The following is a 17,059-nucleotide window of genomic DNA, read 5'->3' as shown; positions in this document are numbered from 1 at the left end:
GCCACTTGGGTGCCCCCCTAAAATTTATTTCTGAAGGAAACTTTATACATTAATATCATGCCTGTGAAACTGCAGTTCAGTAGGTGAGTTTTATTTTTCATCCATCAACATAAAAACATATCTATTCAAATGAGTTCCTGTTCTGAGTTCCTCACCCCCACCCCCTACCCCCACCAACTTTAGCCAGAATGACTCCCTTTATTTGAAATCTAGTTTGTACATTGAGGTTGCACACAAAGTTTGTATGACAAAGTAATTCCACATTTAAACATAATAATCAGAAAACTGCCTGTTTTGTCCAACTTGCTCACTGTGCAGGTAAGATCATTGAGGTTAGGGAGAGAGAGAAAGGGCCATCTTGGGTCCATACCAGCTGGAGGCAAAGCCTGGCCTAGAACAAGTTCTCCCCAGAGACAGAGAAAGGTCTCCTGTCCTTCAGGGAGACTCAACCGGCTTGTGGCTGGGAATCCCTCGTGGCTGGGAATCCCGGCAGGCAGGTCCATGGGGTGGGGGTTGGAAAGGCCGGTGTGGGAGGAGGGGTAGGAAGGTGGGGAGGAGGGTGGTGTCAGGGTGTGGGCTGGCAGCAGGGGCTGGGGGAGCAGCACCAGGGCAGAGCTGAAACAGCTCCTTTAAGCACAGCCGGGAAGACGGGAGCCTTCCTTACTGGCTGCAATTTTCCCTTGCGGACAGACTTCCAGCCCCCTGCCTTCTAGCAGGCTGCCTCACACTGTGTGGGCAGTCTCATTGCCGGTTTGATCTGTGGGACCCCTCCATCCCTCGGTCTTCCCCTGCTTCCAGCTATGAACCATGCAGGAAATTGTGGATGCCCCACAACCACCCAGCCAAAGCATTTTTTCCCCAGAAGCCTCTGGCAGGAGAGAAGAAGCCATTTCCCTTCACCACGCCAGTAACTCCTCCCAGGGGACTGTGTCCTGCTGGCCACTTCAGACCAAAACCCCTATCCACCCCCCTCGGCCCCAACCCCTTTCATAGTGGGTGCCAGATGAGAGTGAGCATCAGTAGGCTGGGCCTGGCACCCTCTCACTATTCTGGAAACCTGGCGAGCATGGAGTCTTGGAGGGGCCTGTGGACTAGTCCAGACTCCTCAGAACATGGCACTTCTCCGCCTCTGCTGGGAGATCCAGCCACCGGGATTCACATCCATCTGCAGCATCTTCATCACCCACTTGTCGCGGCGGGCGCCTTCAATGAATTCATTCAGGGAGAGCTGACCTGAGCAAGGGGTGGGAAATAGTGTGGGAGCATGGAAGAAATGGGGTGGGGGCAAGAGGAGAGGCCTCTCCTAGCGGGGGCATCCTCTAATGCTAGCCTACACCTCTTACACAAATGAGCCTGCAGTCTCAGGGCCTAAGCCTGGGGCTTGTCAATTCTCCCATTCTCCAGAAGTCTCCTGGAACCTTCCAGGAGTTTAAGGGACTTGCTTTGCAAATGAATTTAAGTTCACTTTGGCCCAGGGGTACCTTACAAATGTTCCTGAGGGCTCTTCTGGGAGTGTTCCCAGCTTGCTCCCTCCCTCCACAGCCTTGGGGCTGGTGCATCAAGCTACAGGGAAGAGAGCCTCAGTAGCCTTCCCTATGCCCATCTCTCAAATATATTGCCCCATTTACTCCTCGAAATCATTATTATCCCCATTTTCCAGATGAGAAAACTGAGTCCAGACTGAGTGGTGAAATAGTTTGCCTGACTCAAAAGCCCCTACTCTTTCACTGTGCCTGCCTGGCCTCCATCAGCAGCTCCAGTAGGAGCTTAAATCGTTCTTAGGGACATCCTGTGCCAGGGACACTCCTGTTATTTTATGTCCTCCTCTCTGTACCCAGCTCACAGCTGAGGATGACAGTTGCTGGCAGGTGGAGGGCCTTGCCCAGGGTCACACGGCCAGAAAGTGGGGGTGCTGTGGAGTGGGCAGTCCCCTATCTCCGCTCCCCCATTACCATCTCCGTTCTCATCCACCAGAAGGAAGATCCTGTCTACCACCTCCTCAGGTGTGAGCAGTTGTCCTTGCTGCTCAGACTCCATCTCCACCCTGCAGGCTTTCTTCAGCTTGTAGATCGCCTGAGGAAAGAAACCAAGCTGCAGCCACAATCTTGTGGCCCCCAGGGCCTCCTTGCCCAGCAAAGAGTCTGGGACACGGTGGGCCCCACCGACCACGGCCAGCCCCAACACCTTCCTGGGATGGATGAGCTTGGGCAAGTCACAGAACTGCCCTAAGGCCACTTCTATATCTGTGTCATGGATGGACCACCGCCACCTGAGAGCACAGTTCTAGGGAGGAACAGGCTGACCCAGGTCAGGGGTCAGAAGTCAGTTGGCAGGACTTTTCCCTCCTTGTTTATTCTTGCTAATCATCTATCAGCCTGGTTAGTCCTTCAAAGAACCAGATCTTGGTTTTGTTGACTTCTCTTCTCCGTGCGCTTGTTTTTCTATTTCATTAGTTTCTGCCTTATAGTATTTCCCTTCTTCTATTCTCTGGGTTTAATTTATTCTTCATTTTTCTAATTTCTTGAGATGACTTCTATAATCATTTATTTCCTGCCTCTCACTTCCAGCACATGCACTCTAAGGCTACAGAAAGGCTCTGTAAGCCCAGCTTTGGCTACAGTCCCCAGTTTGGTTACGTTACATCTGTAGTATCACTCAGTTCAAAACACTTGGCACGTGTATGTGTGTGATATAATTTGTACGATTTCTGGAATATTTGGGAGTATATTGCCTTATTTCCAAACAGATGGGGATCTTTTAGATATCTTTTTTTTTAAGATTTTATTTATTTATACATAAGAGACACAGAGAGAGAGAGGCAGAGACACAGGCAGAGGGAGAAGTAGGCTCCCTGAAGGGAGCCCGATGTGGGACTCGATCCCCAGTCTCCAGGATCAGGCCCTGGGCTTAAGGCGGTGCTAAACCGCTGAGCCACCTGGGCTGCCCTCTTTTAGATATCTTTAAAAAAATATTTTATTTGCTTATTTGAGAGAGAGAGAGAGAGAGAGAGGGAGGGAGGGAGGGAGGGAGAAGCAGACTCCCTGCAGTGAGATTGATGTGGGACTCGACCCAGGACCCCGGGATCATGACCTGAGCTACAGGCAGATGCTCAACCTACTGAGCCATCCAGGTGCCTCTATCATTTTGTAATTGATCTCTAGCTTAATTCTGACTGTGGTCAGAAAGCACCCTCTGAATGATTCCAGTGCTGCCCCTTACAGCCCCAGGGGCCCCCACTCCAGGGGCCAGGGGCAGCCACTCACCTCCACAATGTCAAGCAGCTCCAGCCGGTCAATGCAGCCATTGCGGTCCTTGTCATAGATCTTAAAGGTCCACTTGAGCTTGTGCTCCAGGGTGCCCCTCAGCACAAGGTTCAGGGCTGCCACATACTCCAGGAAGTCAATGGTGTTGTCCTGTAGGAGGGGAGCGGCAGCTGTGAGGCCCCTCCCGCCTTCCCTGGAGCAGAGCTATGGGCCTGATTCTGGGCCATCCATCCCTAAGAACTCAGGGCTTTGAGCCTGGCCATCCTCGTGGCCTCTCTGGCTTTGCTCATGGCTGTTCCTCACCCTAGCACCGTTGCCTGGTCTGGAATCACCCAATCCTACCCGACCTTCCAGGCCTAGCTCAAGGGGCCCCTCCTCCAGGAAGCCTTCCTTCTCCCACCCCTTCGGCTACAGCGGTCTCTCGCTCCCTCTTCTAGCATTCCAGCATCTGTACTCTATTCTGCTCAGTCTGGGTCTTACTCTGGTGTCACTTAGCCGTTTTGCACGTATGTCTCATTGTCCAGCTGTATTATATACCTGGAGAAAAGAGGGGTTTGCTATGCCTTTGTCTCTCCTTTGTCCTCAGCCCAGCGCCACCTCTGTGCAGAGTCAGGGTCTCATAAATATTTACGAATCAATGAATAAATGATTGGTTTAATTTGAATTTGGGATACAGGCAGTTCTGGAAGATTAGGAAGCAGCGCTCACCCTAAAAATGTCCTTTATCCTTTCACTCACTCTGAGCCCGAGGAAGGCAGGCAGGCAGGGGCTCTGGCTCCCTCACATCTAGGCCCTGGTGAACATTAGCCTCCCTGAAGGACAGGCCTCCTCCACCCAACCCAGGAAGGGGTAGGGGAGATGGAACCTAGGGGCTGACTGCCCAGAGGGAGAAGGAGACAGAGTCCACCTCTGTGGGGAGACTCCGATCAGGTAACCAAAACTCTTAATAAGAATGTGACAATGAGGGACGTCTGGGTGGCTCAGTGGTTGAGCATCTGCCTTCAGCTCAGGTGGTCCTGAGATGGAGTCCTGCATCGGGATCCCCGCAGGGAGCCTGTTTCTCCCTCTGCCTGTCTCTGCCTCTGTGTGTCTCATGAATAAATAAAATCTTTTTTTTTTTTAAATAAAATCTTAAAAAAAAAAATGTGACAGTGATTCCAAAAGCAATAAACCAGAGGCAGAGGGAACATTCACTTCTTGTTCTTCTACACCAAGTTGGAGGTGAGAGGCTGGCAGCCATGGTGCCTACAGGGGGCTAATCAGGCTGAGCTTCACCCAGCATTCCCACCTATAGGCACTCCTGTCTTGTAAGGGTGGGGACCTCAAGGCTCTGAAGCCAGAACCTGACTCATTGCTCCCTCAGGAGTGGCTGGCATGCACAGGGCTTTGTAGTGGGAAATGACACTGCTGGCCTAGAGCACCCCTGTTCCACTGGGTCATATGCTTGGGAGCCCCACACCCGGATCATGGGGTACTTGAGTGAGCAAGGTGTGAGCAACAGAATACGACAGAAAATGAGGTAAATAGCAAAAAGCCTATGGAAAAACCAAGAAGGAAACAAGACAGGCCTGCTTCTCCCTCTGCCTGTGTCTCTGCCTCTCTCATGAATAAATAAATCTTTAAAAAAACAAAAAGACAAAAAAAAATAAGAGTAGAAAAATGTATCCAAAATGGCTGGTAGGCACCATCTATATCACATTTGTCAACTCCCTCAGGTTTGTTATACCCACTTTATGGATGAGGAAGCTGAGGCTCAAAGGTCAAATAGGTTGCCCAAGGAAAACCCACGTAGGAAGTGGCAGAGCCTTTCAAGCTATAAGACTTCTCTAGTTCAAGTTGGAGAACTTTCCTTCTCTCCTCAAGGTCTATTACTGTCTGAAAAATGAGCCTCCGTATCTAGCACCACGGAGAGAAGAACAAAAAAAAACAAAACCACCAACAAATCCTTACCCTCCAGATCTATAGATTCTCCCACATTCTATGTCTAGAACATTCTGTTCTCACAACATCCTCCCTCTGCCTGAGGGTACCACAAAGAGCCCTTGGCTCCCGTGAGGCACACTGTAGAGCAACCATTCCTGAGGAGTGACCTCACCTGTAAGGTTGCTTCATCCTTCACGAGTCCTGGAAAGCTCCGAGCTGGGACTAATCTCATCCCCTGTGCTAGGCCTTCAGCCCTCATCAGCTTCAATTACTCACAGAGGCAATGGGAAGATGATGGAAATGCCTGTCGACTAGAGAGCAGGAGCAGAAGTGACAGGCGTGTGAGCTGCTCTGTGGGATTATCTGCCCTACTTCTCCCAGAACTGGCTGCATATGCGCACCAACCCTGACCCTACAGCAGGTTACATAAGGATCCCAGACGACATTTGATTTCTCCCTCTCCTTTCTTCCATCCCAGTGAGTCAAAGGCCAACTGCTAGAGACAAGGGTGTTACAAGAAAGAGGAACTTTCAGAGGCAGATGCTGACCTCCTTGCCTCCTCCAAACCCCCATTTCCACCCCAGCCCCCCACAGAATTGACATGTGAGCTAGGTCTATGAACTCTTGATCTTATTTGCCTCACAATGTTCAGCCCAATTGCCCAGAAATGAGACTCACTCATGGAAAGATGGTGCCAATGCAGGGAGGGAAATGAGTATGGGTTTGGAGACAGAGACTATGTGGTGAAAGAAAAGAAGAAAGTTCCTGATAGAGGAACTTAACACTCGTGTAGGGAAGCTCTTTCTTCATTGTAGGATTCCAATGAATAAACAAGGAACTGATGGTAGAATTAGAAAATTATCGATGGATGCCAAGCCTAGCAGAGGAAAATCTGTGGAGTCACAGAATATTTACTTAGTCTCAAAGTATCTCCCTATAAGATGCTTGTTAATTATAAAGGAAAAATGGTAACTCTACAGTGGAGAAACCTGGCAGACACCATGCAACCAAATGACAGAAGTTAACCACCCAGCAATGGGACAGACCAACATCACGTGCCCCTGACAGGAAGCCCTGAAAAGGCACATGACATCATGTCTGGGACATCGACGCCAGAAATGGAAAACCTGAAGCTAATCACAAAACTACACTGAACAAACCCAAATTATGAGACATTCTACAAAATTAATTGCCTTGCAATCTTCAAAAATGTCAGGGTCAAAAAAGACAAAGAAAAGCTGAGACTAGGGATCCCTGGGTGGCGCAGCGGTTTGGCGCCTGCCTTTGGCCCAGGGCACGATCCTGGAGACCCGGGATCGAATCCCACATCAGACTCCCGGTGCATGGAGCCTGCTTCTCCCTCTGCCTATGTCTCCGCCTCTCTCTCTCTCTCTGTGACTATCATAAATAAATAAAAAATTAAAAAAAAAAAAAAAAAAAAGAAAAGCTGAGACTAAAGATTCTGAGTTAAAGGGATGCCTGGGTGGCTCAGCAGTTGAGAGTCTACCTTTGGCTCAGGTCATGATCCTGGAGTCCCGGGATCGAGTCCCACATCAGGCTCCCTGCAGGGAGCCTGCTTCTCCCTCTCCCTGTGTCTCTGCCTCTCTGTCTCTCTCATGAATAAATTTAAAAAATAAAGATTCAGAATTAAAGACTGAAAAGACAGGACAAGTAAATGCAATGTGATTAGACTAAAAAAAGAAAAAAAAGAAAGCAGGCAATCTTTTAAGAGGAGAGCACGGGCACACACATGGAGGGGAGCTGACTCCATGTCCAGCACGGAGCCTGACACAGGGCTTGATCTCTTGACCCTGGGATCATGACCTGAGCCAAAACCAAGAGGTGGGTGCTTGATCAACTGAGCCACCCAAGAGTCCCTGAATTTTCTGATTTTGATCTTTGTATTAGGTTATTTAAGAGAATGTCCTTGTTCTTAGGAAAAGCACACTGAAATGTGTGGTAAAAGGGCATGATGTCTCCAACTTTCTCTAAAAGAGAGGGACACACACTGATAAAGCAAATGGGGTAAAATGTGAACAACTGGATAAAGGATAAACTGTACATAAGAGTCACTTATACTATTCTTTCAACTTGGTATAAACTTAAATTCCTATCAAGATAAAAGCTATAAGAAAAAGAAAAAAGTAATCGATGTCTATCTTGTGCTAATTTTTAAGAAGAGATGAGGTATAAGAGGTACAGCTATATTATGCCCACAAGCTTGACAATCAATCCCTTTTGGATCTTGAATTGTTATCATACTGAGTTTTCATTTTTAAATTTTTAATTTATTTTTAAAAAAGATTTTATTTACTTATTTGACAGAGACAGAGCGAGAGAGAGCACGCGCATGCACAAGCAGTGGGAGAAGCAGGAGAGGGAGAAGCAGACTCCCCACTGAGCAGAAAGCCCAACAAGGGACTCAATCCCAGGACCCTGGGATCAATGGTCTGAGCCAAAGGCAGACACTTAACTGACTGAACCACTCAGGTGCCCCACTGTACTGAATTTTTAGATGAATATGGGAAGATTGATATATTTATAATAGTAAGTCTTGTCACATTTGACCTTTTTTTTTTTTTTTTTTTTTTAATCATTTCTCCAGACGCCTGGGTGGTTTAGTGGTTAAGCGTCTGCTTTCGGCTCAGGTCGTGATCCCAGGATCCTGGGATGGAGTCCCACATTGGGCTCCCTGCATGGAGCCTGCTTCTCCCTGTGCCCTTGTCTCTGCCTCTCTCTCTGTGTGTCTCTCATGAATAAGTAAATAAAATCTTAAAAAAACAAACAAAACATTTTCTCTTTCTCAAAAAAAACAAAAAAACAAAAAAACACAAAAACCCAAACCAACAAAACCCAAACCAAACTGCCTTCTAAGCAGGTACACTTGTCTGGGATTCAGGACCCTTCTGTATATGATCTTGGGTAAATCAGTTCACTTCTTTTTGTTCTGGTTGTTTTGTCATTTAATTTGGATAATTAAGTGGGCTATGGTGGGCTTGGAGGGGAGGGAGCAGAAGAGGAGCTTGGCAAAGTCTGAAGGCTCACTCTGTGCCATGCGAGGGAGTTCACAGGGATCATCCTTAGAGGTTTCTGGTGCCCTGAGGACTCTGAGCCCACCCTCCCATCCCACCCCCCACAAAGGTGCGGAGGAGGAGATGTGCGCTAATGGTCCCTGGACAAGGTCAGACCTGAAGAGCACTGATTCAGCCTGGAGAGTGAAGCTTGCCACTCCACACCTGGAGAAGTGGAGTATAGAGGCTTTCTCCAGATCAGTTATCTATATCCAACACCCTTCCCTCAATTTTGGGGGGCCGAAATAGGTACTTGAGGCAATTTTAATGATTTAAAGGACCTTGGAGGCACTGGATGGATGACCTTACATAATGAAGGGGTTTCCATTTCTAAATTCAGTTTCCAGGTGCGTACATACAAAAACATAGTATCTTCTCAGCTGCAGGAGCCATTGGGGGGCTTAAAGAAACCCCATGGTTATATGATTTCACAAGATCTTCTATGGCTTGGAGACATGGAAGGGAGTTTTGCATAGTCCATCCCGTGGCCGCATCAGCACAGGAGTCCCCCTCCAGCTGCCCCAAGATGCTGGGTGGGAAGACCTGATTGGTCTTAATTCCAAAGCCCCCAGTGAGGCGGAGCTCAGGGTCTAGGCCAAGATAGCTCATCCCTTTGGGACAGCTCTTTAGCTCCTTATCTTTAAAGTGACAGGGGCTCTAGAAGGTATGAAAAGGGATCCCTGGGTGGCGCAGCGGTTTGGCGCCTGCCTTTGGCCCAGAGCGCGATCCTGGAGACCCGGGATCGAATCCCACGTCGGGCTCCCGGTGCATGGAGTCTGCTTCTCCCTCTGCCTGTGTCTCTGCCTCTCTCTCTCTCTCTCTCTCTGTGACTATCATAAATAAATAAAGAAAAAAAAATTAAAAAAAAAAAAAAAGAAGGTATGAAAAGCTGAGTCCCGAGGCTGTAGAGCCTTGGCCAAAAATACACAAATCGAGGATTGACCTGTTTGCCCTTCTGCCCAGCCTACTTTTGGCTCTCAGCAGGGGAAGACTAGGTGTTCAGGAAGAGCAGGGAGACGGGGAGAGAGGGTGAGACAGAGAGGAGGGAAGGAAAGATGGGAAGGGACAGAATAATGGAAAGAGAGGAGTCTGGGAGAAAGAGAGAGAAAAGGTGAGCAGGGAATGGAGAGAAAAGAGCCAGAGGACCAGGGACTGGGGGCTCCCTCCCACCAGCGATGCTCCTTCAGCTCCATAGGGAATGAGCCAGCAGGACTAGCCAGGCGTCCTCCCTTCTAAGCGCCTCCTTACCCCATTCTTGTCGAAGGCTCGGAACATGCCCTCTACATACTGGGTGGCCTCCTCATTGCCCGTGACCTTGAAGAAACGCTTAAACTCGTGCATGAAGAGAGAGCCGCTGGGGCACTCCACCACGAACTTCTTGTACCACTCCTGGAGCTCAGCCACGTCCATCTCGCCGGCCGCCTCCGCCTCCTCCCAGCTGAACTGCTGCCCCATCCTGGCCTGGAGCAATGTCAAGGAGCAAGGGTCCGCACCTCCTCTGGGCTGCTGTGGATGATGCCTTAGGCCTGCAGTCACTTCCTGCCTCCCCTCTACTTAGCCAGTCTCCTCACCATCTACTGGCAACTGAACAGGACAGGCAGGGTAGGGGGCAGGTGGCAGGGGGGTGGGGGGCGGGACCAGGCCAGCTAAGCGCCCTAAGATCATTAGAAGATTCCTCTGGAAGGTCTGACCTCCAGTCAGCTAAGCTCCCCCAGCCTCACCCCTCCCCTTCAGTCTCGACAACCATGCAACTAAGCCTCCCCAGCAGATCCTGAAGGGGAAGGCCAGGAAACTGACACGCTACCATCTCACACATGCCCCCTATTCCTTTAGTTGGACACCATGCGGGAGACACAGACTCCAAAGTCCAGAGAGGGAGCAAGACCAACTCCTAGCCCAACAAATAGAAGCGGCTGGCGATCTGGGCCTCACTCCTCCACCTGGTCCAACGAGAATCAGCAGAATCTATGATGTGACTTAGGCCCAGCAAGTCACACCCTTGAGTCTTGGAAATGTTCCATTTTCCAATTTAAAGTACAAATGCTTCCCTCCAACACTCTTCACCCAAGGCCGAGAGACAGGGCTGTGGCTACTTTCTCTCCTAAGCATGAATACTTGAGAAGCATCTGGGCGAGTGGCTTGAACTCTGAGGCTCTTGCTTTTTTACACTGAATGCCCTGCAAATTTATTTTTTAATCAATGATATATTTGTGCTTATTTTAAGGTAATATTAAAATGATATCTTCAAGGGACACCTGGGTGGCTCAGAGGATGAGCATCTGCCTTCGGCTTAGGTTGTGATCCTGGGTCCTGGGATCGAGTCCCGCATCAAGCTTCTCCCGCTGCCTATGTCTCTGCCTCTCTCTGTCTCTCACGAATAAATAAATAAAATCTTTAAAAAAAATGAAACCAATCTGATGCACTTTTCTAGGTTTTAGGAGCAACTGTTCCAGTGAGTCTTACAATCTCAGGTAACACTGCCTGTCTTCTGTTGGCTCTACGTTCAAGTGTTGTATAAGCCTCCAGGCCTGACCCCTGCTCTCACATATCTCCCTGCCTCCATACATCCCTAATCTCTTGAAGTTCTAAGTTCTTGCCATTCCTGAAGTAGGAACCCCACCTTCTATCATCCATTCAAGCACTCATGGATTTTTTTCTCCCACATCCCACATCCGTAGGGGTCAAGAGAGTAGGGTCAGTTACTTCTCTGCTCCTAATTGTTGCCTCCACTTTTTCTCTTTTCTGCCTCAAAAATGCTAGTCCCTTTGAAGCCATTTCTAACTCAATCCATTTGCCATCATTCACTGGTGGCTTCACCACTCTCTCTCAGAGTACCAGCTTGGTAACTTCCACAGCCAGGTAGAGAGCGGATCTATCCCACACTCTGCCTTTGGAGGTCCCCAACCTCCTTTGTTCCAGAGAACTTTTCTTCCACCCAACCCTGGCGTCCCATTCACTGTGGCCTCTTGGACTAGCAGCTATGGCATCCGGGAGCTTGTTAGAAATGCCAAGTCTCGGGCCCCACCTCTCCTGATGAACCCAAAACCCTGGGGATGGGCATAGCAGTGTGTTTGAACAAGTCCTCCGCACACTTCCAATGTATGCTGAAGTTTGGGTACCACCACTGCAGGTCTTGCAATCACACATTTCTAAACCACCTCTGAAATATTCACTTCTAGCTCATTCCCTAACACCTTCACCCACTAGTGCACCAGCCTGAGACCTGCAACCTGCTCATCTGTTATTTTTTTTTAATTTTATTTATCTATTCATAGAGACACAGAGAGAGAGAGAAAGTGGGGGGAGAGAGGCAGAGACACAGGCAGAGGGAGAAGCAGGCTCCACGCAGGGAGCTCGACGCGGAACTCGATCCCGGGTCTCCAGGATCACACCCCGGGCTGCAGGCGGCGCTAAACTGCTACGCCACCGGGGCTGTCCTCATCTGTTTTTAAATATATCATTTCACTTGCTTTCCTTCTTATCCACACCCCAGCACTCTGCCATAACCTTGACCTTTGTGCCTCTCTCTCCAACTACTCAGTTGGTAACACCTGACCCTGGCTAAAAGCCACTAAGCAGTCACTAACAGCTCACCTGCACCCAGGAGGCAACAGTATTACATGCTCCTGCATGCTAATGTCACTCTGCTCCTCCTGAGATTACTTTTCCACAAGCTGCCTGCCCTCAAACCTTCCATGCACTCCCATGTTCAGCAGTTGGCCTTGTCACAAACTTTGCTTCACAGAGAAACGGGTGCATCAGATGACTACTTCATCTTCATGGGAGACGTCGCTGCACCGCCCACGTTCTCTGCCCCCTTCCTGGGTCAATGGAGGCAGTGTCTCTTTCCTCCTCCACCTGTCCACTGCTCTGCTAGGTCTCCTCTTTCTCTAGCTACCCAAGCACTTCAATCTCAAAATTATTCCCTTTCTCTTCTGCATCCTTGGTTTATCGTCCTCTATTGGATCATTCCTGCCTGCGGACTGCCTTAATATCACCTTTATTAAAATGAAACAAAAGTCCTTCCTTAACTCCACATTCAGGATCCCATTATGGGATCCTTCCAATGGGCCCATACACTCATACACTTTTGTCTTCATGGGTTATAAGAGAAATATTAAGTAAATAAATGTTAAATAAATAAATATTAAGAATATTTTATCACTCATTGGTCTGCAGATGAACATAATCCAGCCTGGACTCTTTTTTATTATTTCTTCTGATTTTGAATGAAATTAGACATTTAAAAGAAATTTAAAATCCTGCAGGCCCTAGGCATTGTGCACCAACTGCATCCTATTGGCTCTTCCAGCTACGGTCTTAATATTCGTTCCTCTTATAACAAAACATTTTGTGGAAGACATTATTTTCCAAAAACGGCACAGCAACAGATTGGGTCTGTTCCAACAGATTGGAACGAGTGTTCCTCCCATCAAGGGGAAGAATTTATTTCTCCTTCTCTTCAACCTGGATGGAACTTTGTGGCTACTTGTTGAAGAGAATAGGCAAAAGTCACTTGCAAGGCTCAGCCATCAAAGGTGATAGGGCTTCTGCCTGGCTCTCTCTCAGAGCTTGCCCTAGGAGCCTAGCATTGTATTGTGGGAAGGCAAGAGCACCTGCAGGGGTTCTGGCTAGCAGCCAGCCTCAATCACTGAGTGTCAGATGAGTGACTCTGCAGATGCCTCTAGCCCTCATGTTCTAGCTACTGCAGCTGATAACAAATGGAGTGTTGTCCCCACAGAACTGTGACGGAGCTGCAATTTGTGTGCAAAGTGTCACTGAAGCTACTAAGTGTTGGGTGTTTTAAGGTAGCAATGGATAACCGAACATTCTCAAAACTGTTTTGCAGCCTCTTATTCACTCAGCTTACTCCAGTTGGATGCTCATCCTTGTCACTGCACGGAGAGGTGGCCACCACTGACCCACTTTTCTTAATCTGCCAACAGATTTATCCCAGTCCCACCAATGAGTTCTTTCCTCAAACACTCCAGGTTTCAAGAACCCACATTCTTCTGACTTCACTCTAACCTCACTGACTGCTCATCTCCTTTTCAGCACCTCCTCCTGTTGAACAAATCTCTTCATGCTTGAGGCACCCAGGCTTGTCACTGGTACACTTCTCACCTTCCCATATTGCCCCCCAGGTGAGCTCACTCACCCCTACTTTACATACCATTGGTAGGCTGATAGCTTCCAAATATGTAACTTCAGCCCGAACTTCTCCTTAGAATGCCAGATTTATGAACCCAGTTGCCTATCAGACTCTACTCATTGCAAATGTGGCAAAGCCAAAACCAGACTCCTGATTTCCTCCCTAGATCCCTCCTCAAGCCTTTTCCACCTCAGTAATAGCATTACCATGTATCTAGTTGCTTAGGTCAAAAACTAGGAGACATTCTTCACTCTTCTCTTAGATCTCACTTCAACCTACCAGTAGGCCATTGCATCAGTTCCACCTCCAAACTATATTCTGAGTCCAACCAATTCTCATCATCGCCCATGACTGCATCTCTTGTCCAGGCCATATGCTCACACCTGGTCCCCTGCAGTAGGTCCTAACAGGTGTTTCTGCCCCCTTTTACATACAGTCCATACCCAGCAGCCAGAGTAGTGTGTTGTAAAGCATAAATCTGATCTGTCACTCTCCTGCTCCAAACCTTCCTTTGGCTTCCAATTCACATCCAGAATTTAAATCCATGCTCCTTTCCACAGTCATGATGTATTACCCAATCTAGCCTTTGCCTACTCTTCACGTTCCTCTGCCCTCGTACCCGGACACACCGAACTCATGGGGCCCTCACCATTGATTGTTCCTGCTGCTTGGGTTGTTCTTTCCCAAGAAAGAACATGGCTGTCTTCTTGACACTCTTCCCTCCTCAGAGAGAAACTTCCCAACCACAACTCAAGTAGCCACTCAAGTAATTCTGACACTTCTGTTCGCTTCATAAAGCATAATTGAATCTTATTCTTTCTCCTCTTATTGTGTCTTCTCCACCAGAGTCTAAGATCCCTGAGGAGAGGACTTCACCATATACACTGAATGCCCAGTGTCCAACACAGTACTTGGCACACACAAAAATTCAATTTTATTGAGTAACTGAGCAAAGTGCTCAGCAGTCAGGGCTGAATAAATGTGAGCTGTTGCTCCTTAATTTTATTAGTATTTTATGTATTTATTTGACAGAGTGAGAGCGCACAAACAGGGGAGTGGCAGGCAGGCAGAGGGAGAGGGAGAAGCAGGCTGTTACTCCTTAAATTTTACAGAACTCCCTTAATTCCTTTGAATTAAGGAATTCAACCCTCCTGCCTGGGTTAGCAGGCAGCTGTGGAAGAGAAATGGCAATGTTATTTTAGAACTGGGAGAGGCCCTGAAGATCATATAGCCCTGCAGCTCCTATGGCTCTGTACCATGAGCATTTTAACTGGCTGGGTGTGAACATGGTGTCATCCCTATCTCTTCATGTTTATTGATATTTAAGCAACACTGAGTCGTCACTAAAAGTACGGCACCCATGCTCAAGTTAACTAAATGAATCAAATATAACTTGATTTAGCCTCTGGCCAAGGAGTCTAAAATTCAATTGGCTTTTTTCATGTGGGTCAGTTGCCCATGACCTGCCCTTAAATACCGCTGAGCTGCTGAGGTATAAATATATCATTTTAAAGAGGATTAGGAGTTACACAAAGAAGTGATAGCTGGAAGTGAGTAACAATAGCAAGGATTTAAGGAGGGCAGCATTAGGAATTGAGCAGGGATTTGCAAAGAGAACCCTGGGGATCGCAGGTGGTCAGCCATAAGCCTGGCTCTAGTAGTAAAGAAATGTTTGAGAGCAATAAGCCAGAGTCTGCTGAGCCCTGTAGGGCCTGGCCTGAAGCCCTACTGTAAATCCTCTCCATGCCAGTTGTTCTCTTGACCCAGAGGGTTCCCCTTGCCGAAGCCTCAACTTTCCTGTTGCCCCCTTGGCCACTTAGGACCGGTGTCAGCCCTGAGACCACAGGGATTGCACTGTGTATTGTGCTTGCCTTTATTCATACACATTTATATCTTTTATTCTTTAGAGGTTTTCCCCCTAGTCAATCTCCTTACTACTATTTTTTTTTCAAGTTGTCTCCATGCCCAGCATGGAGCCCAGTGTGGAGTTTGAACTCACGACCTGGAGATCAAGACCTGAGCTAAGATCAAGAGTCAGATGCTCGGATGCTAACTGAATGAGCCACTCAGGTGCCCCCAATCTCTCTACTTCTAAGCTTTACAGAAATGAGGACATTTTGATAATGTATAAGAGGAAATAAATCTGGGTTTTAGGTTTGAATATTCTGCATTTAATATGTGGACAGCTTGAGTACTTCCTAGCCTTTAGGCTGTCCCTGTCTTTAACTGGAACTCACACTAATCAGTGTCACCTTTTTTGTCTCAGCTTTATCTGGAAACTGGAGGGGTGATTGAGTGGGCTTGTTGTAACTTGGTTTTCTCTCCTGTAAAATGGAGGTAATAATTGTAACGATTTTATTGGGTTGTTATGAAGATTAAGTAAGATAGCATCTGTAAATGACTATGTAAAATGCTTGGCATAATGGATGGTGGTGATTATAATAAGTATGTTATGTGTTTTCTCATCTAAATTGAACTACGCATCAACTTCAGTAAGTAAATAAGACTTCGCAGCCACTCTAAGTGTTGTCCTCACCTCGGAAACACTCCGAGGTCCTTTCCAGCTATTTTTTAAACAGTACATACAGCACACAAGCATCTGGAGCATCACCAGATTCTTACTATCATCCTGTAATAGCTATTATATACTGGATGTCTATTATCTGCCTGGTATGATGTGAGGTGCTTCTAAGCGATCTAACACTCCAAACTTAATAGATAGGTATTGTTTCCTACGTTTTACTAATGAGTAAACTGAGGGTTAAGTAGCCTACCCAAGTTTAAAGCAGTTGGGGGACTGAACTCTTCTTATCTGACTCAGGCCTGTCTCCCAAGTCTGTGTTTTCTCTACTCTACTACTCATTAATGTTGTGGTAAAACTAAATAATATACTATAGTAAAGGGGCAATGGTGGCTTTCACAAGTAGGAATGTTAGGAAATTAGACTACTGCAGATGCTTAACCAACTCAGCCACTCAGGTAACCCCTGAGTACTCTAGTATTTTCTAAGTAATAAGAGGTTACCTGACTAAGCTCCAAGAGGGCAGAGACTGCTTTTGGATGGATTGCTATTGTATACCCAGTTCCTAGCTCAGTGCCCCAGTAAACATGTTCAGTAATATTTTGATTTTGACTTGAATGAATAAAATAGTAATACCCATTTAAAAAAAAAAAAAAAAAGGAAATTAGACTACTGGCTTAAAATAATTGCTGTATATATTTGCTGTGGTATGTTCAGAGGCCAAAAGAACATGTAAGTGATTTGCTTTGAAAACATCAAAACTAGGCCCTGAATGAGTTTGAGCTGTGGCAATAGGAATAAAAATATATATCTCAGATCCAAGAAAGCAACAATGAACCCAGGGCTACACCTCAGTAAAAAAAACAAAAACAACAACAACAACAACAAAAACCACCTCACTTCCTACCTGCTTTGTGGTTCATTTCATCTGGTCCTTTTCTCTCATTACCTCCCTTCCCACATGGACAAGAGGTGGTAGTTGGGTATTAATTCTAATCTTCAGAATATGCATTTTTCTTGGGAGATCCAATTGAAAAAAGCCAGCAGGATGAAGAAATTATCTTGTTTATATCAGGAAGTAGGCTTCAACTATGCCAAATACTTTTGTCAAAGAAATAAATACCACTAG

At 47.2% G+C, this 17,059-nt stretch overlaps 1 protein-coding gene across 2 annotated transcripts; it reads right to left on the bottom strand.

Moving 5' to 3' along the window:
* Nucleotides 1–77: 77 nt before the first annotated feature.
* Nucleotides 78–9,850, bottom strand: GUCA1B (guanylate cyclase activator 1B). 2 transcript variants are annotated; one of them, XM_077904023.1, is made up of 4 exons: nt 9,506–9,850; nt 3,264–3,413; nt 1,953–2,073; nt 78–1,233 (listed from the first exon to the last, which is right to left on the bottom strand). In XM_077904023.1, exons 1-4 carry the CDS (start codon nt 9,710–9,712, stop codon nt 1,106–1,108), a joined length of 606 nt encoding a protein of 201 aa, XP_077760149.1. In that variant the 5' UTR covers nt 9,713–9,850; the 3' UTR covers nt 78–1,105. The 2 variants fall into 2 exon arrangements, with proteins under 2 accessions (XP_077760149.1, XP_077760150.1); XM_077904024.1 differs by lacking the exon at nt 9,506–9,850 and adding an exon at nt 5,359–6,432.
* Nucleotides 9,851–17,059: the final 7,209 nt, after the last annotated feature.

Source organism: Canis aureus, chromosome 7 (genome assembly GCF_053574225.1).
Source record: "Canis aureus isolate CA01 chromosome 7, VMU_Caureus_v.1.0, whole genome shotgun sequence".
NCBI classification, from domain to species: Eukaryota; Metazoa; Chordata; class Mammalia; order Carnivora; family Canidae; genus Canis; species Canis aureus.
This window is presented reverse-complemented; position numbering and strand designations above follow the sequence as displayed.

Excerpts from the sequence above, each read along its gene's own strand:
- GUCA1B (XM_077904023.1), bottom strand. The coding sequence starts at position 9,712 with ATGGGGCAGCAGTTCAGCTGGGAGGAGGCGGAGGCGGCCGGCGAGATG. Across the intron at positions 3,414-9,505 it reads GAGCCTTCGACAAGAATGGG|GACAACACCATTGACTTCCT; the intron begins GTAAGGAGGCGC and ends CCCCTCCTACAG. Across the intron at positions 1,234-1,952 it reads GGTGGATGAGAACGGAGATG|GTCAGCTCTCCCTGAATGAA; the intron begins GTAATGGGGGAG and ends CCCCTTGCTCAG.